This window comes from Ciconia boyciana, chromosome 7 (genome assembly GCF_034638445.1).
Source record: "Ciconia boyciana chromosome 7, ASM3463844v1, whole genome shotgun sequence".
NCBI lineage: Eukaryota > Metazoa > Chordata > Aves > Ciconiiformes > Ciconiidae > Ciconia > Ciconia boyciana.
This window is the reverse complement of record NC_132940.1, coordinates 3269991-3296416: the sequence shown is the minus strand read 5'-3', so window position 1 is coordinate 3296416 and position 26426 is coordinate 3269991. Positions and strand designations below refer to the sequence as shown.

Below are 26426 nucleotides of genomic sequence, written 5' to 3'. Positions count from 1 at the left end.
GCCGCCACCCGAGGGCAGCCGCCGCGGCCCGCCGCCCCGCCACGGGCGGAGCTGCGCAGGCGCAGACACCCCCTACGCATGCGCGCTGCCCCGCCTGCGCCGCCTTACGGGCGCGCGCGCCCGCCGGCGGAGGCCGGAAGCCGCTTGGAGCGCGGAAGCGCGTGCGCGGCGGTTGTGTCCAGTAAGGAGGCGCGGGCTCGCGCCAGAGCGGCGGGAAAGGCCGGGGCGGGGGCGCTGCCCGCTCCCTCAGGGCTCGGCGGGCTGCCTCGCTCCCGCTGTCCTGCCCCGGGGGGCCGGGGCGGGAAGCCGGTGTTAGTGCGCGGGGCGGGTGTACCGCGCCTCCCCTCCGTCGCTTCCCCGGGGTGCGGGCGGCGGTTGGGGGCTGAGGGGAGGGGGTCGCCCGGAGCGGGGCGGTGCCCGCTGGCGGGTGAGGGCGGCTCGGCTGGGGTAGCGGGGAGGCCCGAGCAGCAGTCCCTCTGCAACAGCTCAGCCTCGTGTCTCTCTGTGAGGCGGCTGGGAAGAGAGGGTGGGTGAATGAGGAAAATTGAGAAATAAATACATCTTCTGACAAGGAGTAAGGAAGCAGGAGGCTTATAGAACGGGTGTTACTTCAACAAGTGACATTCTGAATGTAGTGTTTGCATTTTTGAGGAAGGAAAGGGTGCTGCTGAGCTGCGTGCTGACATCTCTTAAAACAACGAGTTCTGTTGAGGGTGGTGCATCCATGACTGAGTTCTGTAAGTTTCCCTTTGGCAAGGAGTGGGTGGTTTGTATCGGTGCTATTTATCTGAATCTTCATAGCAGGCAGTGTGGAAGGATAGTGGGTTTTTGGAGCTGTGATTTTCACCTGATGCTTATAGGCAGCATCTCGCTCGAGAGATGCTCTAGCGTGGCTCATCCAGAGGCAGAAGGTAAAACGTTTGAGACTGACCAAACCAGCTTTATCATCTCCTGAAAAGTCTTATTTGTTTAACATTGTTACCCATGGGACAGCAAAAATTAGAGATCCATGCTTTGGAATCTAATAAAAGCATGGCTTTTGTTTCAGGAGCTATGGAATAATTATGTAAGATGAGAAAGAAGTAGGAAAGAATATTTTAAGAATTACTTTTGAGAGGAGAGAAAGAAGAAACTCAGTACCCCAGAAAATGTCAGCTACTCCAAACGTAGGGAATGGCAGAAGTAAATGAGAGGAACAGAGATGGGGGAGTCTGTCTGTAGCTGAGGCTGGCACTATGTAAGAATTATGTAGGAACTAGGAAGGTATAATTAATTAATAATTGTTCTAACTGGAGATAGAAGGGAAGGGCAGATGTGAGTATATTATAGAAGGCAAAGGCCAGGCTTGTGACACTTGATTTTGGAAGTCATATAGGACCAGTCTTATTGGACCCAAGTTTAGGAAGCAGGAGAGTTCACTTAGGGTAGAATGATCTACAGAGTTGACCTCAGTATCTTTTATTTAGATAAATGTGCCTGTCCTGTGCTTTAGGCCCAGGTGTAGCATTGAAAGCGTGCAAATATCAGTGTTCACGTTTCTACCTATAGATGGTGATCTACTGCTGTCATAGATTTTATATTGTTAAAGTAACTTGTTTTTTTTCCCTTGGTGGTGGTGTTGGGTCATACTTCTCTGTGAATAGTAAATAAATATGGATTTAGTTTGAGCAGAATAACTTAAATGTGTCTTAGATGTTGCTTGTCTCTTACTAAAACAGCAGTTCAGTACTGCTGCTGTGTGGGATTTTTTTGTTCCTTTTTTTTGGCAGTGGCAAGTATATTAAACTTGCTTAAATTGGATGATGCCTCTTCTGCAAGGAAAGTCTTTGGCAGTGGTGCCCAGGCTCATCCACTCTTCTGTAACGTATCTATTGCTGACTGTGGAGGGAATGGTGCTACTGCTGCTGATTTGGCAGAAGTACAGTCTTTGGATTTACTGCTGTCTCTCACGGCCAGGACTGGAGGATTAGTTTCTTCTTCATTTTTTTTTCTAACTCAGACTAAAATATTTTTGATCCTCTGGGTCAAAGTTTGCATATTCTATAGTTAGCGTTTTTTTTTGCATAGGGCAACATCATTACTTTCCTGTTTCTTGATTTCTCAGTTCGATGAATGTGGCCTTTAATTTGACAGACCTAGCAATGTTTCTTATTGTTACCGGATCCTTGGTATGGTCAAGTGAGCTTGGTGGGAGATCAGTCCTCCTGCCTTTTTGGGTAGAAGAATGGAGAAGATCTCTTGAGCCTGGTAGGTTTCATCTGGCCTGTCCTCTAGGGAGAGGTAGCTGATGGATAGTGTGCTTATGCTTGGGAGGGGAGAGGTAGAATTTCAAGCCCTGTTTTGAATATCAAGGAGACTGAAGTAAGATTCAGATCAGGGATTTTTCATCATTAATGCCAGATGTTTGCATTCCTAGGGCGGCACTATGCATTTAATTTTTTGATTATGTACTGGCTTATGACTGTATTCCTGTGGAATTAGTTAGGACACCTGATACAGAGTTTATGATGGGCCCTGTGCTTTTACAATGGCTGCAAGAGAACAGACAATACCTGGTCCAGCGTAAGACCTGCCAGTACATAGCTAACTCTTAAATAACTTTTTAGTATGTTTAAACCAACAGAGAAACCTATATCAGATCTGCATTTTGCATAATTTGGCCGTGGTGTTCTTAATTGAACAAATAAGTGGCATTAACTTAATACTGGGACATTTACTCGCTTTTTAAAACTGTATGCTTGTTAACACTATTTTTTTTTTCTAGTGAGTTATTAATATAGGAATTTTTATAGACTTCTTTGAAAAAGTTTTTCTTGTTCAGTGGCAGATATTAGCTTGTGAGCTACTTAACATACGTGGTTGGCATGAGTATTTTAACTACCACTACAGCCTTTTCTACTCTTGTAGAATCTTCTCCTGTCACTTATAGGTAAAACATGCTACATGTTTGCATAACAAATTGTTTGGAGTTTATTAAGGTGATGCTTAAGTGTGTACATCCAGCGTAGTGTTGATCTGGTATCCGAATTCTCTTAAGTGGTTTGAAATCTTTTACCCTGCTTCTTGGTGTTGTTTTTATGCATTTTGTCAGATGCCTTTTCAGCTTCTAGCTCAGAAGTGGGAGAAATTGCTTCTGGGCAGCATTTGGCTTCATGGTTAGAAATTCTCCAGTACTGAAATTGCCTTCCTGATTGCAGCATGCTTCCAGATGCAAGATAGGAACAGAATGCTTCTGGGTGGGGAGAAAACCGGGACTATCAGTAGTGCCATTAAATGCCTAAGGAACAAAACCATGGACGGTATTGTAGCAATGTTTACGGTGTTTTTTTCAGGTACCTTTTGGCTTGTTACAAAGACCAGCTATGGAGAAGTGGAGCTTAATGACAATTACTGTTTTACTAGCACTTACTGTACGCTGGACTGTATCGCTTGGTTCTTATTCAGGTAATACGTGTTCACGGTCTGTAAAACAACCGTATGAAAGTGAATTATGGAGCTTGTGATAAATTAAAATAAACTTGCATGTGAAGTCATAAATAGGAAACAATGTGTTATGTCAAGTATTGTCGTATTTTAGTGCCTCTCTATTTCCCTAAGGTTCATATAATATGTTCTTATTTTTCTGAAGTGTGCAATGATTAACATCACAGCCGCTTGGGACAAAACGCTGAAAAAAAACCACCACAACTTTTTTTGGGAGTGGGGTGGGGGTGCGGGTGTGAGGGTCAATAATGCGTTAGGAGAAACCAAAGAACAGCTGGCTGTTCACCCCTATGCCTTTGTTGTTTCAGTAGCTGCAGAATATTACTGCAGTCCAATTGTACATTTGTGTAATCTTGTCCTTTAAGTTCTAGAACAGATATAGCCTGAATTTATATTTAGATAAAACTGTACTGGTGATAATGAAGATGGTGTAAAGGTGACGTGGAGTGAGCGATTACACTCTGCCTCGTAGCTATACTTATGAAGATTGTTTACAGCGTGAACTAGAGCTATATTCTTTTAATAGATGAGTTTTTCTCCTCCCCATCTCATAATGCTTGCAAAGAGCTCGCAAGTTTTTTTTCCAAACCGCTCAATGCCATTCCTACACTTAGGATAAGCTTGCACGAAGCTTGCTCTCTGCAAAATTTTTTTTTTTTAAAAAAATGAACCGTTACTTTCAATCCCCATCAGCTAAAAGAATCACAAGCTCAGTCAAATTCAACTCTGGTTTTCTGTTAAGACAATTGGGAGCCTCATCCCCTGAGTAGTTGGAGCTGTTCAGTAGTATTCTGGTGGTTTTAAACTGGTGACTCCTGGGCTTCATTTACTTGAAGGAACTTGCTTGAAGATAAGTTGCATGCATACCTTCTTGCACAGTTGTTTTATTTTGGGTTTGCTTTCTGAAAATGCCTGTTATGAGAGATCTGCTCTGTAGGTAACTGAGGTTCTCTTCTACGCATCTCTATGCAGAAAAAAAAAATACCCTGTCTTTTGCCACACAATACTAAATTTCTGTTGCACTGCAAGTATTTACAATTACATTGCTAACTAGATTTTTTTTGAAGTTGATTTAATTTCAAACCAATCAAGATTCTGAAAGAGAGTCTTAAGATAATGCCTGAACTAAAGTAACAATTTTTTAAATCTTGTTTCATACAGAACGATCACATAACTACTTTTGGAATAGAAAAAGCTGAGTCTGATCCAATCCAGCAAATTATTAAAGCATGTGTGTAACTTTGAGTGCTGGCTGGCTGAAAACAAAAACAAACAAAAAACAAACCTGAACGTTAGACAGAGCTGTCAAATGCATAAGTACACCAGCAATTTTTTTTCTTGTACTTCCTTCAGATGTAATAAACCTTTAATGACAGGAGCAAGAAAAAAAAATTGGGCAGGGTAATGTTTAAACTGATGTTTTGCTTTCACTGCTGCTCAATGCGATAAAATTGAGCAAAGGATTAGAAGTAGTCGTCGTTCTCTGAAGCAGACTCTGGTAGAAATGCTGATTCGGTATACTCTGAAACCATGTGTGGCCTGATGGCCAGAAGCAAGGAGGTTAATTCTGCCCTCATTTACGGTACAGCGTTGATTTGCTATATCTCTTCCATTCTGTTGCTTGCCATCTAGTATGCTTTTGGACCTGCCTCTGGAATTAAGGTGATGATGGTGAGAAAGCAGATAACTAATACCTAGTTTTGAAAAGTTGCCATTTATGATGGCCTTAGACTAGTTTGTCTTGGAGAATTATTGAGGAAAAATTTGGCTTCATAGATTAATGCATAATTTTTTTTTAATGCATTGCCAAACTCCTGTTAAATGAGTAGAAGCTGAATACCTCTGCTGAAAGGCAGCTTCAGACCCTTAAAAGGTCTGTTTCCAGGTGACAATAAAACTGAGTAAGACTCTAAAGTATTTGTGACTCTCTTAAAATAAAATACTCCATTTTTATTAATTCTGAATTCTGTTTGGCTGTATACTTGATGCTTGCTGTAGACAGAAGCTAAATATGCATTCTCGAACTAATGTATGATCAGTCTCTGTATTTGGCTTTTAGTAATCGAACCTTTGGATTAAGATCTCTTTTGATCATTCTGAAGCCAGTTAATTTATTTTCCTTTTTTTTTTTGAGAGGGGGAGAAGCTGAAATAAAATGTGCGTGTTTAACATGTGTGTGTTTATATATGCATGTGTATACACACAAACTCACATATACACACACTCTAAAATTTGGATAACACCTATTTTTGTATTTCAGTAATCGTATGACAGGTTTCTTGTTCCACTAGATTTATAGCTACAGAATGGACACTGATAAAACTCCTATTCTCCAGTGACCTCACTTATCTGGGAAACTTTTAGTTGAATGTGTCATGTAGTGGAGATAATCTACTCTCTCTACTACCCAGGAATAAATTAGCAGAGATAATCTGTTCTCTCCACTACCCAGGAATAAATAGTACATATCTGAGCTTGTGTGACTCCCACAAACATAGATCATGTGAAAAAAATATAGATGGCTTTCCTATATTTTAAAGAAACTCTTAAATCTCTGTCTGGCTAGTGTCAATATCTTACTGGAAGTACTATCAGTCCCGTTTCTGTTCTCAATAAGCACAGGTTAATAGAAGTAAATAAACTCTGTGATAAAGATGCTTAACATACTGCCATTATCAGAGCTAGGCTTACATTGAGGGAATTGTTTATGAGTAGACATCTGAAGTATTTGCATTGATAAAGCTTTTTTCTGTGGAAAAAAAAAAAGAAATCTTAGTTTCCTGAGACTCATGTATGCATGTGTGAAAAGCGTCCTTTAATGTAATTCATTTTGCAGAACTGCTATGTAACAATAACTCAGTTGAAAAATGTGTGAGAGAGAATTCCGTTAAGCCAAAATGGAGCAGTTATTATCTAGAAAGCTTTGTAAATTATAAGAAAAAATTCTTCTAAACCTATTCTGTCTACTGAATGGCCTGATTTAGTAAATGGCTCATCTTAACTCTTTATTAAGAATCACAGGGAAAGGGACAGATGCAGTATTGTTGCTAGTGTTGCAAGGCAGGCAAGAGAGGAAAGGGAGAGGAACTGGGGGACTTGCAGCAGGTCCTAGTTCTAAGTAAACTTAAAAATAAGGCTGGTCGTTACTTTTAATAGCAAGGTACCACGACACGGCTGAAATGCAAGTGAGAACATTGTCAATTACTATATACTAAGGAAGTGTAGTAGTTCATACAAAATCAGTATAAGATGTCCATTATGTACGGTTTCTTATTTCAGAGAAAGTGCCACATTTTTCATCTACACTTGGAAATGATTTTTTTTTGTCAGATGAGGAAGCAGTTCTTCACAGTGGAATATCTTGATAAATGCTTTTCGCAGAAATATCTAGAAAGCCAGAAGAACGCATAACTTTTTTTTTTTTTTCCTCCTCCCTGTTAGACTGCATAGCAGATGAGGTCTCTATTTTGTTCTCCAATATCATAGAGGAATGGAGAATAAAGTCAGTAATATATTAATATGCAAATACTTATCTGGAGGAAAAGCAATCTGCATAAACCGAATAAATTCCTAAATACTCTGTCATCTCTTTTTAGGTGCAGGAAAACCACCTATGTATGGAGACTATGAAGCTCAGAGACACTGGCAAGAAATTACTTACAATTTACCCGTCAGGCAGTGGTATGTAGTGCTATTGTAGTTCAGGTTACAGAGGGGTAAATGTAATGAAACTTTGGTTCATATCTTACTTTAATATACCTTAAAGTTTAAGATCTCTGCAACATCTTCTACTGTTCTCTGAGCTATTCTAAAAACCCTTTTGTAGTAATATAATATCACCCTGTTCTCAGACTGAGGTACCATTTTCTTCACACACACAAAAAAGCTAAAATTTGGAACTTTGACTTACTAGCTACAAGCTTGTATAACAAAATATTCTGACTGGTAGGTTTCTCTGTTGTGAAGCTCTAGCTTTTGAATTGACTGGAAAGATCAAGAAGCAATTTTTCAGCAGGCTTCTATAAGAGATCATAGAGAAGCTTGTTCTCCTGGTTTAGAAAAAAATAAGTTCAGCTTCCTGACTTCCAGTTCTCTAATGCACTATAACTTTCATGATTATCAGGACTGACAAAACCAAAATGAACTCTGCTTGTCTCCCCCAAGCTAAAAGGCAGGGGCATGCCAGTAAATGCAGAGACTTGAATTATTGTGCTGGAGGCACGGGTTATTTTTTTATACCTGTGAGTTCATTATTCACACCCATGTTCTTAATATAGATTTTAAAATGTGGGTGCCTGGAATCTAGATGTAAGGATAATGAACTTAGTTTGTACAGATCACTTAAAACAGTAGGAAAATTATTCCAAACATTTAATTTATTTTTACATTATTCCTAATATTCCTTAGAACTTGTATGGAATGGTAAAAATTATTTAATCCATATATATGCTACAACACAAATTGGAATGCATTGGAACTCCAGGTCATCTTCCAACAGGGATAGTGACATTCTGTTTGTCTGGTGTAATTTTTTCCTCAGCTGTCTGTTGGCGAACAGACCAATATGACAGAATAGAATATTAATTCAATTGTATTTCTGTAAATACATGTGGGGCCAATTCTGAAAGTATGGCACTGTGGAACTCTGCAGATGACTCTGTGTTGTGACTTCAGATCATCCCGTTGTATCTATATTATCATTTCTCTTCTATCATTTTTCTGGGATATCCAAACCCCTCATTGTGCCAGAGTTGGGATAACAGAGAGCTGACATAATAATAGCATTGGCAGCTTTGATCCACTCTGCTATGCGGAACTATATGTACTTAAAATTAAGAGTTATAGCGGTCATTATTTCTAGGCATTCCCAGGGGCCAGATGAAACTGTATTGCAGGCTGGGTTTAGCCGATGGGCTGCCAGTTGGGCATCTCAGTCTTTTTGTATTTGCTCTTCGTTTTATTTATAACAGAAGTTTTTTTGGATTGGGTCTGCTTTGGGAATTTAATCTCTAATACAGGGAAGTCATATTCAGTCTTGGGTGTTTGGAAAAGAACATCTTGTCTGACTTGCAAGGGATTACATTCTAGAACATGAAGCTGTCTTTCCCCTCCTGTATTATAGAAATATGCAGTGTGAAAAGACGTTACACTCCGGTATGTAAAAATGGTGTTCAGATTTGAAGTTGCAATTTGAATAGCTTCTAGTGCTGTTATTTGTTAAGTATTTAGAAAAGCTGTCTATGCAGCAAGCACGTGTTCTGTAAATTTGTCTAGGTAAATACAGAGAGTAGCTCTCTGGTGAGGACATAGTCCTATGAGATCTCTTGATCTTTTCACAGACTTCATTGTCATGTTTTCTGTTAAACAGACATGTATAGGTAATGCAGCTGCATGTTTTGTGCTTATTTGCTTTGATCCAAACCAAGATTTATAAAAAAAAAAAAAAAAATGCTGCAGTGAACTACAGTATGGTTTGCACTTAATTTCCTTGTGTGAGATTTCTCTGAGCCAGAGGCCAGAATTTAAATGTTTCTTTTTTATATTCTTTAGAGTCTTGACATTATGTATTAAAGGCTACTTTAAGAACATCCTTTCTTATTATACTGCTAATTAAAACTGTGAAGGCTTTTTTGCTAAGTATGACTGGGTATAGGGATTGTTTTTTCTGTTTAAACTATGAGTTTATGGAAGGTAAAATTAAAAAAAGAAATACAAAACTGGAAAGTTCACTACTGAGTTGCAGACTATTACAATCTGCATGAAGAATCTGAACTGCCTTGGCCTGAGCAATCTTGAATCGTAGGATAAGAAGCAGAGATGCAACTCAAAGAAATATGATTTATCATCAGTTCATAAGATACTTCAGGCAGCTCATAAGGAATTCAAGAAATATCATTACTATAATAAATGTAAAAAATCGGCTGCATTTGAAGAGAGAAACTGGAAAAGCCAAGAGCTTGCCCCTTGGCAGTTAGACTAGTCAGTCTGTTTCACTGTAAGATATAAAGGGTCTGATGCCTTATTTTTGTAACTTCTGTTTCTCATTTGGAAGAGGTGACTTAATTTTAACTGCTGCCAGCCTTCTGTAGAAATACTGACACAATGTAATTACAAATGGGAAAATCCTTTTCCTTTCTGTCACGTGGTCTGCCTGAGTTTTGAGGTACGACTAGATAGAGTGGTTGTGGCTGACATATCTGATTGAGGTTAATGACCTTGTGTTGATTATTCAGGGGTGTTACTCTCATAACTTGATGTTGCCTTCTGAGGAACTTTTTAGCCCCCTGACTCCTACGTTCGTGCTGACAGAATTGCCTAGATGCACCTGCTGTGGCATAGTTTTCTTCCAGACCTATGCTGCTTTTTGTTTGTCTGTGTAATATCTTTATGCCACCCTTTTCCACCTCTGTTCAGTTGCTTTCCAGCAGTATAACTTCAACTGATGGTTTTTCAGAATTTTCATATTAAGGTCTGTTGAGTAGAAGCAGTTCACAACTTTGCTACGTTACAGTCTAAAAGAGTAGTGGATAAAGTTTAACTATTCAGAAATCATTGTCACATATTAAATGTGCTGTCCAAGTCCAGAAGAAAAAGGAATCTAGGATTAATATCAGGAAAAATCACTAGTGAATTCCATTTCTTTTGAAATTTCCTTTTAACTGCATTGGTTTTATTTCCTTTTTGGCAAATTGACTGCTGTCTTCTGGAATAATTGACCTGCATGAAAAATGTAGGTTTGGTTTGTAGATGGAGGGGAGGATCTGCAAAGCCTACCACATAAACAAATTTAGAGCTACAGTAGATGTGCACAACTATTTTTGTGCAGGCTTTGTCTTAGTCTCTGGATTTTTGTCAAACTGTTCACATCAAGGATTTTCCCTCTCCAGGTAAGTAAGCTCTAGTAGCTTTTTAAAATCTGTTTTGCAAACAGAAGTGAGTGTACTCTGAATCACTTTTGCTTTTGTTTTGTTGCTTGAGATTTTTTTTGTGTGAAATAAAATAAAGCAGGTATAGAAGTTGCTAACTTCTATATTGGATTTTGAATACATTGATACAAAGATTTGATTTAATATTCAGACTTTTCCTTGGGCTGAAACAAAGCTGGAAACGTAGATCCTTCTTGAAATTTTTTTTTTTTTAGGTACTTCAATACAAGTGATAACAACCTACTGTACTGGGGCCTTGATTATCCACCTCTTACTGCCTATCACAGTTTTGTGTGTGCTTACATGTAAGTTCGTTATTTTAAATGCTTACTTCTGTGGAGAATACAAACCACCAAATTCATCTCCCCCCCCCTTTTTTTTTCTTTCTCTCCTGAGGAGAGAAACTAGTAGCTAAAAACTACCAATCTGGGCAGCTGATGAAATGGAAAGTATTGTTTGCTACTTTAAAGCTCGGGAAATAGATTTTATGTGTATCCCTATTGCTTAAAACTAATACTGCTATTTTTCTGTCTTGTAATTATTGCAAGGGGGACTGAAGGGTTACATTCTTCTTTTTGCCAAGTCCTTAAATTTTAGCAGATTTAGATGTGACTTAGATTTGTAGCTTTCCATCTAAGCCACTATTGGATCAGTGATGCACAGAGAAAAGTGCTGTAGGAATTGGGTGCATCGCATGGGAAACCTCTCTTGTATTGAGAGCCCGAGTGACATTTGATGACTGGATATCATGTAAATAGAATTCTGTTATTGGAATACTTTTTCCACAAGGGCTTTACTGCTGTTGGAATGAGACTTATGGAATAAGAATGTAGGTTAAAGTGCACAGGCACAGTTATGTGGGGCATCTATGTGAACTGTAAATGGTTTATATTTAATACTTAAGTATGAAAGGTATTTACAATTGTTTTTTTAAAAGTCAGTGGAACTAGACTGAAGGTGGTTATCTTGTCCTAATAAATATTATATTCCATTTTTACTGTTTTCAAAGATTTTTTTTTTAATTGTGAACGTCTATAGTGTAAACTGATCTAGTGGTGAGGAAAATCTTTCATCGATCACTATTGCTCTTTGAAATATTTCTTCTCATTCATCTTAATTCTTGGAATATGCTCCTGTGCATGTCATCTTTATTGCTGAAAGGAGTGTAAAGGGAAATGAGAACTGTCTACAGTTTGATGTGTCTGTACTTTGTTTTACAGTGCAAAGTTAATAAATCCTGATTGGATTGCTCTGCACACATCTCAGGGGTATGAGAGTCAGCCACACAAGTTATTTATGCGTACAACAGGTAGGAAAACTATATTTCCTTAGGATGATCGTACAGATTTGTCTCGCTTACTAATTTAGCATGTTTAATATCATGCAGTTCCTCTGTCTTCACCAGTTTATTCTCAGTTCTTTGACTTGAGTGGCTTTGCACATCCATTTATGAACCAAACCCCTGTATTCTTTTCTCTTCTGCCATCATTTGTGAAGCCGATAAATATAAAATATACAAACAAGTTTTCAACCCAATTGATTCAGTAAAAACTCTAAAACAAAGCTACTTTTTTTTGTAGCATAGACCCATTTTTCAGTTTTGAAGATAGTATTGTTGTTTTCCCTTCTGTTCTGATAAATACACTTTTCATTTTCAGTTTAGCTTGGTTTTTATTGTAAAATTATTTTGCATGTAGACTGGCATTCACTGACTGAACAGCCTCTTGAGGTCTCAGATCTTTATTATGAGCTGTATGCTTTATCTGAAAGGGAGAAATATTTGATATTTTTAAAGATGTCACTTTTATTTCAAACAGTCACCACTTTCTAGAGAGAAACTTCTGTTAACAAAAAAGTAAAAATGTGTTTTACCACTTTTATCCTAAATCTCATTTTTTTGCAGTCACTCTTCCGACCATTTGATTATTTTGAACTGCCTCTTCAAGGAAAAGGATAAAACAAGTGCAGAAAGAAATTTGTAGAGAACTTAGTGCAGTAGCTGTATCAGTAGGACAGCAAACAATGTGACCAGTGAGCTCTTGTTCTCTAAGCAATGGCAGATGCCATATTATCCTGTTACTATTTTCTGTCATTTTAAATCTGTCTTTTGCTTTGCGTAACACGAGTTCCACAAAATGCTTTCTGATTGCAACAGCAGAATTTGTTGCTCATCAATAGCTTTTCTGTACTTCACAAACCTCTCAGTCTGGTCTCTAGTAATTGATTGAATTGAAAAAAAAAAAAAAGTCACTAGAACTTAATTACCCTTGAAATGGTCTTCATTAATTTTGAAATCAACTCACTTAACAAACCGCTGATGGATCTAGGAGAACTGATAAACACTTTTTTTAACAATAGCCATTAGAAGAATGCATTAAAATAATTCAGAATGGTAAATGTCAGCTGTTGGTATTACGCCTTTATTTTAAGTGTCAGTGTATTTCTTTTGCTAACACCTTGGGTATATTTGTTTAATTGTGGCTTAAGCCTGCAAAACAATTCATCACTGAATGACTGATACCTTTAAACATTTTCTTCCAAAGCCCGTGACTCAAAAGAGGCAAAGCATACTTTCCCTCTTGGAATAATTGCACATTTTCTGAAACTGGTTTATAGAAATAATCTGAGATTTTTCTCAGGCTCTTAAGACAAGGCTCAAGAAGCATTCACCTGGTGGTTTAAGCATGAGCAGGAGTTGACATAATTCTAGGCAGGTGAACCTGCTGGGTCTGTTTTCTTGTCGACACTCTTATGTATATTTGCTGTAGGCAGATGATCAAAGCCAAATAACTAATTTCAGTCTATTTATCCACATCACTAGTTATTCACACAGATACATTGGAGATTGTTATAATCTAGAGCTTCTTAATTGTGCCTCCAGACTATCTGTTCCATCAAACAACTTGACTGGATCTAGTCGTAGTTGATTTCTTTTGAGAATTAAGAATGCCTTCTCTGATTTCGGCATGTGAGGAACTAGAGTGTGCTCCCTTATTGACTGAGGCTGTGCCAGAAGCTAAAACAGCTGAACACATGGAAGCAGCAGCTTTTGGACATCAGAAATGATAGCGTTAGAAACATTAACAAGATCAAATTCTGTAGACCTATTTCTTTTTGTCCTTTGAAGTGGAACTACCCAGTTTATTCTAATGATGAACTTTCTGATATTTTAACGTTCATTTGCCTATATTTTTCCCTAGACTTTCCCAAAACAATTGAAAAAAATCAGCTTTGGTGTAACTGACAAACCTTGAGCTATCTTTAAAACAATGAAACATACTGTAACACAATGTAGGGCCACAGAAAAGCATATTCAGCTGAAACTACAGTCACTATAGACTTTTGAACTTCAGTTGAACTGAATGACTAAAGTGAAGTTTTCAGTGAGGATACAGATGCAAACCGCACATTCAAAAGGTAGGCAACCAATCTCACTCCAACACTCTGTAGTTGTTATCATCTGAGGTTTTTTACACCAAATACAACCAAGATGTGGAGTATTAAGGAGCAGAGTCAAAAGAGTCACAATCCAGATGAAAATACACAACTTGAAGAGCATTAAGATGAGGTATGTGAGAGGATTCTAATGTAAAGTTAATCTTTATTTTTCAGTGTTTGTTGCTGACTTGCTGGTTTATATTCCTGCAGTTATTTTATATTGTTTTTCCTTGAAAGAAACATCTACTAAAAAGAAGGCAAGTATCTGGTGTGTGTGTAAATTAGAAAACAAAGAAAACATACTGTTAAAACAGGATAGAAATGTAACAATATGACAGCTAATTAAAATATAGAACACGCCGATGGCTTCAATTGATGTAAAACTGATGACAACCAGTATATCTTGTATTGAAGGCTTTTCAGTTAAAAAGAAAAAAGAAAGCCATTAATTTATCTTACAGCAACTATTTTAGTGCTTTCAATAACAATAACAAGATGCTCTGAAGTTTAGTAGCCATGAACTCCTGAATTATATTTCTTTCTGAATTCATTACTTGGGTAGTAAAAACAAGATTTGTGCTGCGACATGGGGGAATCTAGGAACTGCTTTGTCTTGCACACTCCTTATGGTAGAACCAATACATTTTGGAATAATAAGTCTTCTGATTTTTGGAGTGGTTCCAACGTTTAAGATGGGTGTGGATGATCTTTGAGCTGGTTGGCAAAGGGCAGGCTGGTCTCCGTTCAATAGTTTCTTATTTATGGAAAATCTTTATCCTTTTTGATTCCTCAAAATATTACTGACAGAAGATTACTTGTAGAGAAGAAGATTCCTACATATAGGATGCACTATGGAGGGGCAAATTTTGGTACTGGAGAAGTAGTAGAAGTTCTTCTGTCTAATGTCTAACTTAGAAGTAATTATTTCCCCTCTCTTTTTTTTTGATCCTTCTTTCCAGGTTTCCAGTGCTCTCTGTATACTGCTTTATCCAGGCCTCATTCTTATTGACCATGGACATTTCCAGTATCCTTGCTCTGCAGTGAAATGAATTTCCATTTACTAAGTAACGCTGTTCTTTAGTACTTGTCTTTAGCTGGGAAGAGGCTTACCTTTGTATATGAAGTCATCTGAGGGGCTTCTGCCCCTCAGTATAGAAAACTGTAAGTCTGAAATATATTGGAGATAAATCGTTGATATTGGGACAAATCAATCCAAACATGAATAGCATTCTTTCCGTGCCTCAAGCTCGTATTTCTGTCAGTCACTTTATTGCAGAAAACGTCAATGGTGCTACGACAGTGAAAAGAATGATGGCTTGTGCTCCTGTGATTTGTGTTTGGAAAGAGAGTCCCCTTAGATCTTCTTGAGATGGCGGAGGAGTGTGTCAAGTGTAGTTACGTCTAATGGTCAGGTCTATAAAATGTGCCATTCTGTCTTGCCTTTACAATTACTTGAGGCTGGATTCATTCACCTTATGCCTAGCCTTTTAAAAGCTAGGCATCTAATATGAGTTAGGCCTAGTCAGAGCTAACTAGTCAGTATTAGTGGCAGACACCTTCATAGGTGGGTCTTTTTAAATAAGATTTCTGTTTTTATACTTGTTCTGCACATCAACAAGCAAATGCTGTTGACTACTCCAGGCTGCGCTGCTCAGTGCTGTCGAGCCAGAGGGACACAATCCTGGAGTTGTAATAAATGTAGATATTTAAATATTCCAAGGAGATACTGAATCTCAGCATCTACTACTAAATCAAGTTTTTGTGTTTTTCTTCTAAGAGGGTGCATGGTGAACTTGGAAGATCTTAGAAAACAGATTTTGGAGGAAAAAAAATCATAACGCTATTGGATATTTGAGTTACAGTTCAGGAATTCTGAAATTCTGGTTTTGGCCAGACGTCTTTAAAGACATCTGGAGACATCACTTACCAGAATGGGGATGGGAATGAATGCAGTTTGTCTTAGGTGGGAGAAGCTGGTGGTCAGAAGGCGGCACAGGGTTACAATTTTCTAATATGTAAAAGATGTACAGAGAGGAAAGCAATAATCTGTTCTGTGTGTCTTATGTTGGGTGGGGCAAGAAGTAACGGCCTGAAGTTACCACAGGGAATATTTGGGCTTTTTTTAAATACACGGCAAAATCTTTTGAACCAGAGTTACAGTGAAATGTGTTAGGTTTACAGTTGGACTCAATGGTCTTAAAGGTCTTTTCCAACCTATACAATTCTGTGATTCTGATTCTGTGAAATGCTGGAATAGATTGTCTGTGGATGTTGCAGAATCTGCAGCGTCAAGGTCTTCTGAAATGGTTCAGCAAACCTCATGTCAGGAATGACCCCGGTGAAGCAGACAGATGTTCTGCATAGTCTCCTGTGGTCTCTTCCCAGCCCCGTGACTCTTCCGTGAATAACTCCGCTATCTGTGACCAGCTCCCAAGAAGTCAATAGATTTACTTAACCTTAACTGCTGCTCCACATCTCTGCACGATCACAGCCTGTTGGTATAACAAGTTGATAAGATTTCAAATATACATGATGATTTTGAGTGGGAAATTTGAGTGGGCTGAAAACAAGGTAGACAATCTGAATGTGTTATCACAGTTATTTATATTGATAAAGAGAAAACAAAACATTGTGAATTTTCTGACAGTACAAGTATCTCTTACTTGGTGTCTCTCATTGTGTAAAAACAACAGTAAAAGACCAAGCTAATATTTTGTTGCAATATAATAGCAAGTGTAGCTTAGTCTCTTCAACCTACTGAGCCTGGGAACCTGTTCTCAAATTCATAAGGAAGTAATGTTGCTTTTAGTAACTGTTACTCATTGTTTGTACAGTGTTAGCAGCTAAGGGAACTGGTCATGGATGAGGGTGCATTGCGAGTATAATATAATCACAAAAACCTCAGGAGTCCTTGCACTAAGTAATATATAATTTAAATACTGGCGTATTTGAATATCCTGCACATATCTCTTGGGAGCTGGGAGAAGAGACTCTTGAAAGCTTTATCCTTAATCATGTAAATACCAAGAAAAAAATATTTACCCTGATGCATCTTACCAAGTAGTGTCACTGTCACCAAAAGCTTGGTTGCCTGAGTATATGTTACATGTATAATTAACACACACTATTTGTCCTCATTTTTGCCTGTGCAAGCTTTGAATCAAGCCTTGGAAATACAAAGATTACACTTTAAACAGAAGTAAAATTATTTCTGTCTGTGAGTAACGTAGTCACAACTGGCAAGGTGTTTTTAAAATTAACTTTGAAAATCTTACTTTGCATACTATTTTACGCTTATCCCTCAGGGCATTTGTTACTGACTTCCAGTAGTAAGATGTGTATCTTGTCCTTGACATAAAAAACCATATACAACTCAGTGAGCCTTGGCTTTGCCTTGTGGGGTGTGCTTTATTTGTCTTATGACTGGGACCTTTTGGGGTCAGTGGCATTTTGCTTGGCCTTAAATTATAAGCAAATGGAACTCTACCATTCTCTGCCCTTTTTTTGCTATTTACTTGGAAAGTGTTTCAAGAAGGGACTGAAAGGAAAGGGGTAAGTGACTTCAGACCATTTTATCTTTTTCAAGAATACGCCCAGGCAGCCTGGCATTGAGAATGAGATTCTCTTTATTTGCATGTGGTCATTTCTGAATTAATTTCTAGTGGAAGGTACTTACCTTGTAATGTATTCCTCTCATGCAAAATAAACATTTATTGTTGAGATCTACATTAAGTATTTCCACTGAACAGATAGCAAAATCTGTTAAGGTGTCCTTTCTTCGCACTTTTCATTCTGGACGCTAAATTAAATATGGGCTGTGGTGGGCTACCAGATTAGATTGACAGCAGTAGCTCTGTGGTTCTCATGGAGTTGTTCTCCCTAATCTGGGACGCCAAACTTTCTGTGGTACCAGTAGCTCTTTTCGTTTAGATTTGTCACCTTTAGTTCTGTATCCCTTTTTAAAAAAGGTTTATGCTATAAACTAAGAACTGACTTTTGTTACCAGTAGCTGGATTTCTCTTTTCTGATGTAAGCTTTTCTCTTGATTGCAGATTAGTATTGTTAACTAAAATAGGAGGGACAGTGGTGGTTTGCTTTGCTGTCTGCTGGCTCCCGTTCTGCACCGACATGGAACAAATCACGCAAGTACTCAGAAGACTCTTTCCCATTGACCGAGGCTTGTTTGAGGCATGCATGTTTTCTTCTCCCCCACCCCACTGTAAATGTTCTGTATTCTTAGATCCCTTGAGAAACCTTCATCGTGACCTTTAGGGATTTCATGTGGGAGACACACCACAGAACTAGTAATTTGAGATGGCTTCTTCAGCAGTCATTTCTTGCCAGTTATTTAATCCAGTATTTAACCCCAGCTCAGCTGGCATCTTCCAGGATATTATACCAGTAGACAACACTTATCCCATCATCAAACCCATACTTCAATCCATACATTTTTCCATTGAAATAGATTCCATGGTAATTGACAGTGTCAGAAGATGTAACCTTAAAAGTTAACAGCTTCAGTCTCTGTCTTTGGTTCTGCTCAGCTTTTTTTCAACAAGATTAATTATTTAAAAAAAAAAATTAAAAATAGTGTTTTGGGTGCAGCCTAGAACTTCCCTTTTGACCCACCTTGTATTTTCAGTGCAAGTTTCCACAATATTTTCCAAAAGTTTTAGGCTAGTTCTGCTTTTACTTTTCCTCAGGCTATCGACATTTGCATGCTGTGAGGTGCTGAGTACCACAGCCTTCATCCAGCAAAGCAATTACTCATTTACCTAACAGTAACGCCACAGGAGTCTGGCTGATAAAAGAAAGGGTACTCATTTCCCAAGTAACAGGGGGTGGTTGTTGTTTTGCTTAATTAGAGCATGAGTCTTAATACTATGCTTTTAAAAGCAAATTCTCAACTTCAAGTTTAACCAATAAAATGAAGCTTTGAATTTCCAGGTTTTGATGTCACAGGGATTTAAGCAAATCCTTACATAGTTTAATTCCTCTTACATTTTCTTGTAATCTCCTTTAGATATAAGTAATATCATGACTGGCACTTGTTTCTTCAAAAGTTAATGCTGATGTGCCAAAGGCAGCATTTTATTTAGGCAGTGGTATGGAAGTGTTCTCAGTGTATTCTCTGCTACTTTACTAAAAAACAGCAACAAAAACCCCCAAACAACAACAAAACCTAAAAACCATACCAGCCCACCCCCAAACATAACCCCCACAAAAGCCCCCTCACCCCAGCCCTGTTCCTTGGGAGTTATCAGGGACTTAGAAATAAATAGTTTTGGCCACCACACTTTTTATCCAGTACAAAGTTTAAAAATGAAATCTGTAAATGACAATAACCAATGAGGCCGAAAGAGCTTAAGGATTTTAGTCTAATATTAGCCCAAATATTTTCTGAGTTGATCAGGGGAGTGACTTGCTGGATGCTAATCTAGATAAAATGAGAAATTGTCCACGTAAGCAATGCGCAGTAAATTTATACTGGGGTGCGTGTAACAGGTTCTTTGACATGGTTCCCATTTACAGAAGCAGTAACAAATGCTGATGGTTGTAAAATCGTATTGGCTATTAAGTAGGCGTCCCGTGTGTTTGCTGGTGCTGCCAAACCCTCTGTTCCCTTGTAATCCTCCGAAGATTTGAAGTGCATATTCTGTATTGCTAGTGAGCATATGAGGAAGATGGCTCAGTTGTTGGTGCTAGTAGCTTTCTTGCTGTTATGTCTACACAGCTGTGATTCAAGCAGCTGTTTAGGATGAGTTTCACGAGCATGATAGCTGTAGTTACAAATTTAATTTTGAAAGTGATCCTAGCACAACTGCTAATGTCTTTAGACTTCTTGATTTATTAGAGGTTAACTCTGTCAGTGCTAGCAAGCAGTAAGCACAGCTACATACATTCAGGTATGTAATGAAATGTGACAGTATACAGAATGTCTTCACGTTCGAAAAAAGATTTGTATATGCCAGTGTTTTATCAGGGACAGAGAGTTTCAGAGCCTTATCTTCACAAAATGGGTGATCTCATGAGTTAGGAAGTAGTCTTTTGTGCTGAAGAACTATTTCTCAGTTATTTTAGAACACGTTTTAATTGAGTCTTGAAACTTTCCATTTTTGAAGATCAGAGTAATTTAAAGTACATCTAAGAACATGATGTTGATCTGCAAGTGTCTTTTTGTACCATGGTAAAAACCCAACAATCCCCCACCTCCCAAGCCCCGTTGTTGTTGCAAACATAAGTTTAAATGAATGGTAATTATCGCTAATTACCTTTTTTCCTTCCAGGATAAAGTAGCCAATATTTGGTGCAGTCTAAGTGTCCTTATAAAGATAAAGAATATCGTGTCACCTCAAACTCAGCTAAAACTCAGGTAAGACATAACTGAAGTGCTTTAGGTAGTTTTTTTATTTGCATTATTTTTTGCACAATGAGTAATTTTTGTCAAAGAATTATGAGAAGTGGTATTTAAAATCTTGAAAAAGTGGTTTTTTTCCTGTCCTGTACTTTTCTGCCAAATGATAAGAGTTTCCCCAAGTACTGTTAGGAATATTTATGATGGAAACATTTCCTGCTTGTTTATATAGTGATTTAAGCTACTTTGGTCGGTTAAAACCAAGTTAAAATTTGCATGCTTTCTTCCTCAAAGAATTACCTCTTTTAGTGCTCTTAGAAGTCAGAGCTCACAGTTCTGTTTTTTGACTAAGTGAAGAATTCAAGTCTAGGTCTACAGAGTCTGAAAGGTTAATGGAAATGCTGTATTCCTTTTTCAAAAGCACGTATGTCAATGAAGACCAGTCAGTGCTCTTCTCTTGTGATTGAGCCTCCCTGAGTGATTTTGTACTTCTGAAAATTGTAATTGAATTCCTAATTTACATAGTTTTCAAAAGTGATGATATGATATCGCGGATGTAGTTACTCATGTATTAAAACTGTTTTTCTTACAAAATCCTTTAGTTTTGCTGTAACATTCCTGAGCCTGCTTCCTACTTGTATAAAACTAACTGTCCAGCCTTCTCTCCGAGGATTTAAATTTGCTTTGGTAAGTGTGTATTTTTAATTGCTCCTTATTTTATATCCACTACTGAGCACTGGTGTGCAACCAACAGTTCTACTTACAGCTGCTGCAACGTAAGCAGAAGTGCGTGTACCGTTAAATGCCGTTCTGTTTCTGCTGGAGAGATTGGTTAAAAAGTGTATTGCTATCACACGTCCAGGGGGCTCTGACCTGCCTTTTAAACCCAGGCTTTCTTCCTTGGCCTCCATTTTCTTTATTTAATGCTGTATTTTTATCTTCATCTGAAGAGTCTTTAGAAGATTCCGTACACATTAAAGCCTCATATAGAGTTGGAATTTCTCCTCTTTTTGTTTAGCTTCCAAAGTGCTAGTTTTTCTAACTGCGTTGGCTGCACAATTCAATAAAAAAGTCCCAAGATGGACATTGTAAGCTCATTAGTGGTTTGAAAAGGAAATGGTACTATTTTCCCAAATGTTTGCCTTTTCTTAGTCCTATTATATCATTGAATTAAAGCACATTAACATGACTTACATGCAAAAATCGGTTTTCCTTGAAATCAAAATTATATGGAGCTGGTCCTAAGGTTTCAAGAGTTACAAGATAATTTCTGTTTTTAATTTTATGTGAGTAATGTTTGCGACTTTATCGCAACATTGCCTAAAACTAACACTTATCCTTTCTAAGAATTGGTTTATGTTTTACAATGTGTGTTTTATTTGGGGGGGAAAAAAAGACAGTTTCTTTACTTTGGTGTATTGGCTGTTCGTGATGATGAGCAAAACTGTATGTCAAAAAGGTGGGTAGTTCTCACCATCACCAAACTTTGCCGGCGCTTGTGTACGTCAGTATTGCGTTTACTTGGTGGGGATACTCTTGTCAGTAAAGCTAAGCAAGAGCAAGGGCTCTTTGCATGAAGTGCTTTCTGAGTAATTCTGGGTAAACTTTCAGACAATGTATTTTTTTGTATGTATGGGTGGTTACAGAAGCAGCTCTGTGTACTTATACGTTGCACTGGAGTAAACGTAGCAGTTAACTAGAAAAATCAGGTCGTTTAGTTCATGTGTTCATGTAAAGTCTATGCCAGCAGAGAAACTAAGACAGTGCTTTACATTGCAGTCACGTACACTAATATATCTCTGCTTTCCTTTTCTAAGGTTAGTTGTGCATTGTCATTTTTCCTGTTCTCCTTTCAAGTACATGAAAAATCTATTCTTCTAGTGTCAGTGTAAGTAAATTATTTTTCTGTGGATATATTTTGATCTTCTTTTCCTCATCTTGTTATTGCATGGTGCTTTCTCACTTACAAATATATCTGATTTTAAAAACTCTACACATTTGCTTTTCTGAATAACTTGTAAGTGGAAGTATATAAATGCAGCCATGCTGGTTTCTCCTGCTTCACTCATCTCTCCGGGCCAGTGTTCTGACTGCATTTCCTGGGGTACGATGTGGCACAGAGTGCAGCGGTTTGTCGGGGGGATAGACTGGCTGTGGGGTTGGTTAAGGTGACACTGCCATAGACAGCATACCACAGCCCTGTACTTAGCTGCCCAGCAAGGCTGCAGCGCGGTGGTAGGTTGAACTGGGCGACTGATGCCTCACTAACAGCATCGGTAGAGGGGCCTTCTCTCCCTTTGTCATGTTCTTCCCATCCCCTGCCCCAAAGGAGGTGAGGGCAGCAGGGAGAGTCAGCAGCTTTGCTTTTTTGCATGGATGTCCTACGCGTACCAGAAAGTAATGTTTGATCAAGGAAGATGTGGAGAGGCAGCCCTCTTAACGCTTCTCCTTCATGCCTGACAGGAAGGCTGATCTGGTGGTTAGAGAACTCCTGGCACCTCCCTAGGCAGTTGTCTACAAGTTGCAGTACAGGCGCTCCTCGAAGCCTTGCACGGAGCGGGCACTAACCTGGCTGTCTGTGCGTGCCGATGGTTCCGCTGAGCGACTCTCCTGCCGCAGACCCCCGTGCAGGGCAGAGTATTTCCACGCTGGGGTTCAGCGGGGTGTGGGGAGGAGCAGGGCGTCCCAGCAGAGGATGCAGCGCTTTGGGCGCTGCCTGCTCCTGGGCTTTCTGAGCCTGTGCTGGCAGGGAGTGGGCAGAGCTCTGCCCTGCCTCCCAGAGGAGTGGGAGTGCAGCGTCCAGGGGAAGGCTGAGAGGATGAAGTGCTGTCACTTCAGCGTTTGCATATCTGTCTTTCCTCTTTTCGTTCTAGACCCGTCTGCTTAATCATAAATGAAATCCCTTTTATGGCTACATGGTTTTTACTTGTATCAACTTTCAGGTGAGTTGGGCACTATTAACATTATTTTAAAACCGTGTTCTTCACCAATTCTAGTAAATAAATGTATTCTTTTTCCTCTTCTCTTTACATTCTTTGAAACATAACTCACAACGTGCACTCACGTCTGCGGGTAATTCTGTTTTAACAGTATGTTGCCTCTTCTACTGAAAGACGGCCTGCTGCTGGCCTACGCTGTGACAATGCTGGCATTCCTGTCAGTCTGCATGGCTTGCTTTTCCATACTTGAGAAGACTTCAGCAGAGGACCTGCAGCTGAAACCGTTCTCCCTTTCCCTGAAGGGATATGTTTCTTGGTTTAAGTCATTTCCCAAGATTGTCAGGAGTCTGGTAAGCAATTTTGATTCCTGTAACTCTTACTTGCAGCTCATCATGGTACGGAAGTACTTGCATAAACCAGTTTTATAACTGCGTGTAAAGCCCCAAAGAGGGAAAGCCACGCTATCTCGGTGTAGAGGTGTGCTAATTTTTTTTTTCTGCAATGTCACCTATGTATAGATTAAAGAATACAGGGCACCCAAGTAATGAAAGTAACACTTACTCGTTTGAGGTGTTAAATCACCATCAGCTAATACATCATTCCTTATCTTACAGTTTCTTCTTTCTGTAACCCTGATGGGCGTCCTGTCTCTAATGAGCGCCGCAGTGCACCCTCCACAGCGGTTACCGGATTTATTCCCTGTATCTGTGTCCGTTATTTCTTGCTTACACTTTTTATTATTTTTGGTGTATTTTAATGTTGTTATACTCTGGGACTCAAAGAATAGTAGAAGTCAGAAGAAGATCAGTTAATCAAGGACTAAACGGTGAAAGGATAAAGTATTTTCAGTGAATGGTGTCTGGCATTGCAGGTAAACCTGTTTAGGATGCAATACAATTCGTGTAACCTAAAGAAAATCGGGAAATGCATTGTGCCTATTTAAACACAAAGTAATCAAAGACTGTTTTAAAGGAGAAGAATTTTGAAGAGCACTTGAAAATGTGATTTGGTGTGTTTTCTTCAGAAGTGTAATACTTTTGTTACCATTTGTAAACTTAAAATACCTAATAAAGGACCAAATTTTGAATTAATGCTAAAATACCCCAGCTGTATTAGCAAAACAGCAAACTGGTTTGTTAGCATTAAGTTTACACATTTCCCAGCATAAAAAGCGTAAGCAAGTGAAGTAGTGCAGGGTAAGGAGCAACTCGTGACTGGTGGCGCTGAAGTTGTCTTGCGGAGTTGTTTGATGGCATAAGCTGTGTGTAGGCAGTTGCTGTCCTCCGTCGCTGTTTCATACAGCGCACTGCCGTTCATCCAGGTGGTGCACATGGCTGTGTGTCAGTGTGAGGTGCTCTGCAGATGCTGTGATCCAAGCAGAGCACTTGGGTCTTCAGTTAAGGTTGTAGGGAAACAGTTCAACCTTCCAGCAGTGTTCCTGGCTGGAGATCTGCGTGCTCCGCCACGAGATGGACCTCAGTTCTGTAGCACATCCCGACAGCAATTCTGTAGCAGCTTCAGTTCACCTACAGGCTTTTCGTTTTCTTGTATTACAACATGTGTTATGTTCCACACCACCAATACTTTCAGAATGCTGAAGAATCGCAGAAGCCACAGAGATGTGCCAGCATTAGTGGCCGTGACATTTGGAAAGGGGAAGGTTCTTGTGTATGCAGTAGGTTGGAGTACGTTTCTTCCTCCGCTGCGGATCAGCAGCTATGAGTCGGTTTTAATGCTAGCATATTCTCATGACTCTCAACAACTGCTTCTAACAGGACTGAAAAGCCAAAACATCTTGGTTCTACTGAAATAACAGCTGAGGTACTGCACTGCAGGTACTAGCTCTTTAAAAAAACAAAACAAAAACACACACCCCCACAACAAAACCCACTCCTTACTGCATAGGAATTTGCAGATGTGAACAGAACTAAACTCTGCAGTTTCTCCCTCTGCACAGTGCAGAGAATCTGAGTAGTACTCTGCAGTAGTTCAGAGAATATGAATTGATGGAATAATTATATACATAACAAAGCATGTAGTACGAAAATAAATCATAAAGCAATTCATGGGCGTATAGTTTAATTAGGAGTCTATCCTTTTTCTTAATTCTGCTCTGACGCTATGTGTGTATATTGTATATTATATATATATAAAAGCATATATAAGCACTATATATATATATGTAAAATATAAAAGCAAACCCATCCTTGTTTAAAGGCTTCTCTGTCACATACCAAACTGTCATTGACATTAGCACATTCTGGGGCTGTCTCTGCAGCATCGCTTGTGAGTGTGTGAATCAGCTGTTCTGGGAACTTCCAACTGTGTCCGTTATGAATACTGTACATGACGTGTCTGTGAGCTGAGTGTATTTATTCAGTTTTTCCAGCTTTATTTGTTGTGGAAAAAGTAACCACAGCCAACGCTATACCCATGGCAGCTGAGACAAACAAGGTGCTCTTGAGTAGTAGTTGTAAGGTTATGGGTGGTGAGTACAGGCTAGCAGTTTACCTACACTGTAACAGTTCACTATAAAGCACAGAACCTTAAATATTTTCACAAGTATTTAGAATTTTTCTGAGGGTGTGCATGCAAGAGCTCTGCCCACAGCATGGCCTTTCTTTTTAGAAGCGTAGGCCGAGTGGCACTGATGTCTATCGGGACACATGAATAGGAATCTTTGTCTCCAGAGGCTGCGAAGGCTAAAAACCACAGCATTTCCCTCTGAGCACGGCTGGGTGAAACACTGACAGACATCCAGGCAGCTTGGAGAACATCTACTTCCACTGAAATAACATGTGAAATGACAAATGAAGATGGAAGGAAGCAGCAGGGTTTTGGGTTCTAATTAGCCTGTTCTCTTGTGTTCACCACGAGATCGTGGTGCAACCCTTCCCACCCATATAAAAACATTAGTTTTGAGTGTATCTCTTTTCTTTGTCCTTGAGATGGCCTCCAGGGGTGATAAAGTGAGAGTCATATGATCCACCCTGTGTGGAACTGGAAATGGTTCTTAACAGACCCAGCTGTTTCTGAAAGGCGAAAGCCTCGTACACCAGGAGGTCAGAGAAACAGTAACTGCTTAAATAGCTAAGGCATGCATGAGGAGTATTTGCAGCAGAATCTTAGTATATAACTTGGTATTTCCCTCAAAAATGATTACCACATTTCATGGCATTTAATAATTGCCATGGAGTGAGTTACTGCTGTCCATCATCGCCTTTACTGTTATTTTCTGTAAAAGTTTGATTTTGTTGTTCTAAGACTACACAGAACAGCTTCAGA

At 39.0% G+C, this 26426-nt stretch overlaps 1 protein-coding gene across 9 annotated transcripts; it reads left to right on the top strand.

The window, feature by feature from the left end:
* The first annotated feature begins 83 nt into the window (after positions 1–83).
* Positions 84–25388, top strand: ALG6 (ALG6 alpha-1,3-glucosyltransferase). Of its 9 annotated transcripts, none has more exons than XM_072868200.1 (16): positions 163–181; positions 652–737; positions 3333–3444; positions 7080–7164; positions 10625–10714; positions 11630–11718; positions 14022–14104; positions 14807–14871; positions 17214–17399; positions 17900–18035; positions 20135–20220; positions 20805–20889; positions 22020–22090; positions 23076–23144; positions 23293–23491; positions 23756–25382. In XM_072868200.1, exons 3-16 carry the CDS (start codon positions 3363–3365, stop codon positions 23951–23953), a joined length of 1524 nt encoding a protein of 507 aa, XP_072724301.1. In that variant the 5' UTR covers positions 163–181; positions 652–737; positions 3333–3362; the 3' UTR covers positions 23954–25382. The 9 variants fall into 9 exon arrangements, with proteins under 9 accessions (XP_072724302.1, XP_072724301.1, XP_072724299.1 ...); XM_072868198.1 differs by having other exon boundaries at positions 181–311; positions 656–737; XM_072868199.1 differs by lacking the exon at positions 163–181 and adding an exon at positions 185–311.
* Positions 25389–26426: the final 1038 nt, after the last annotated feature.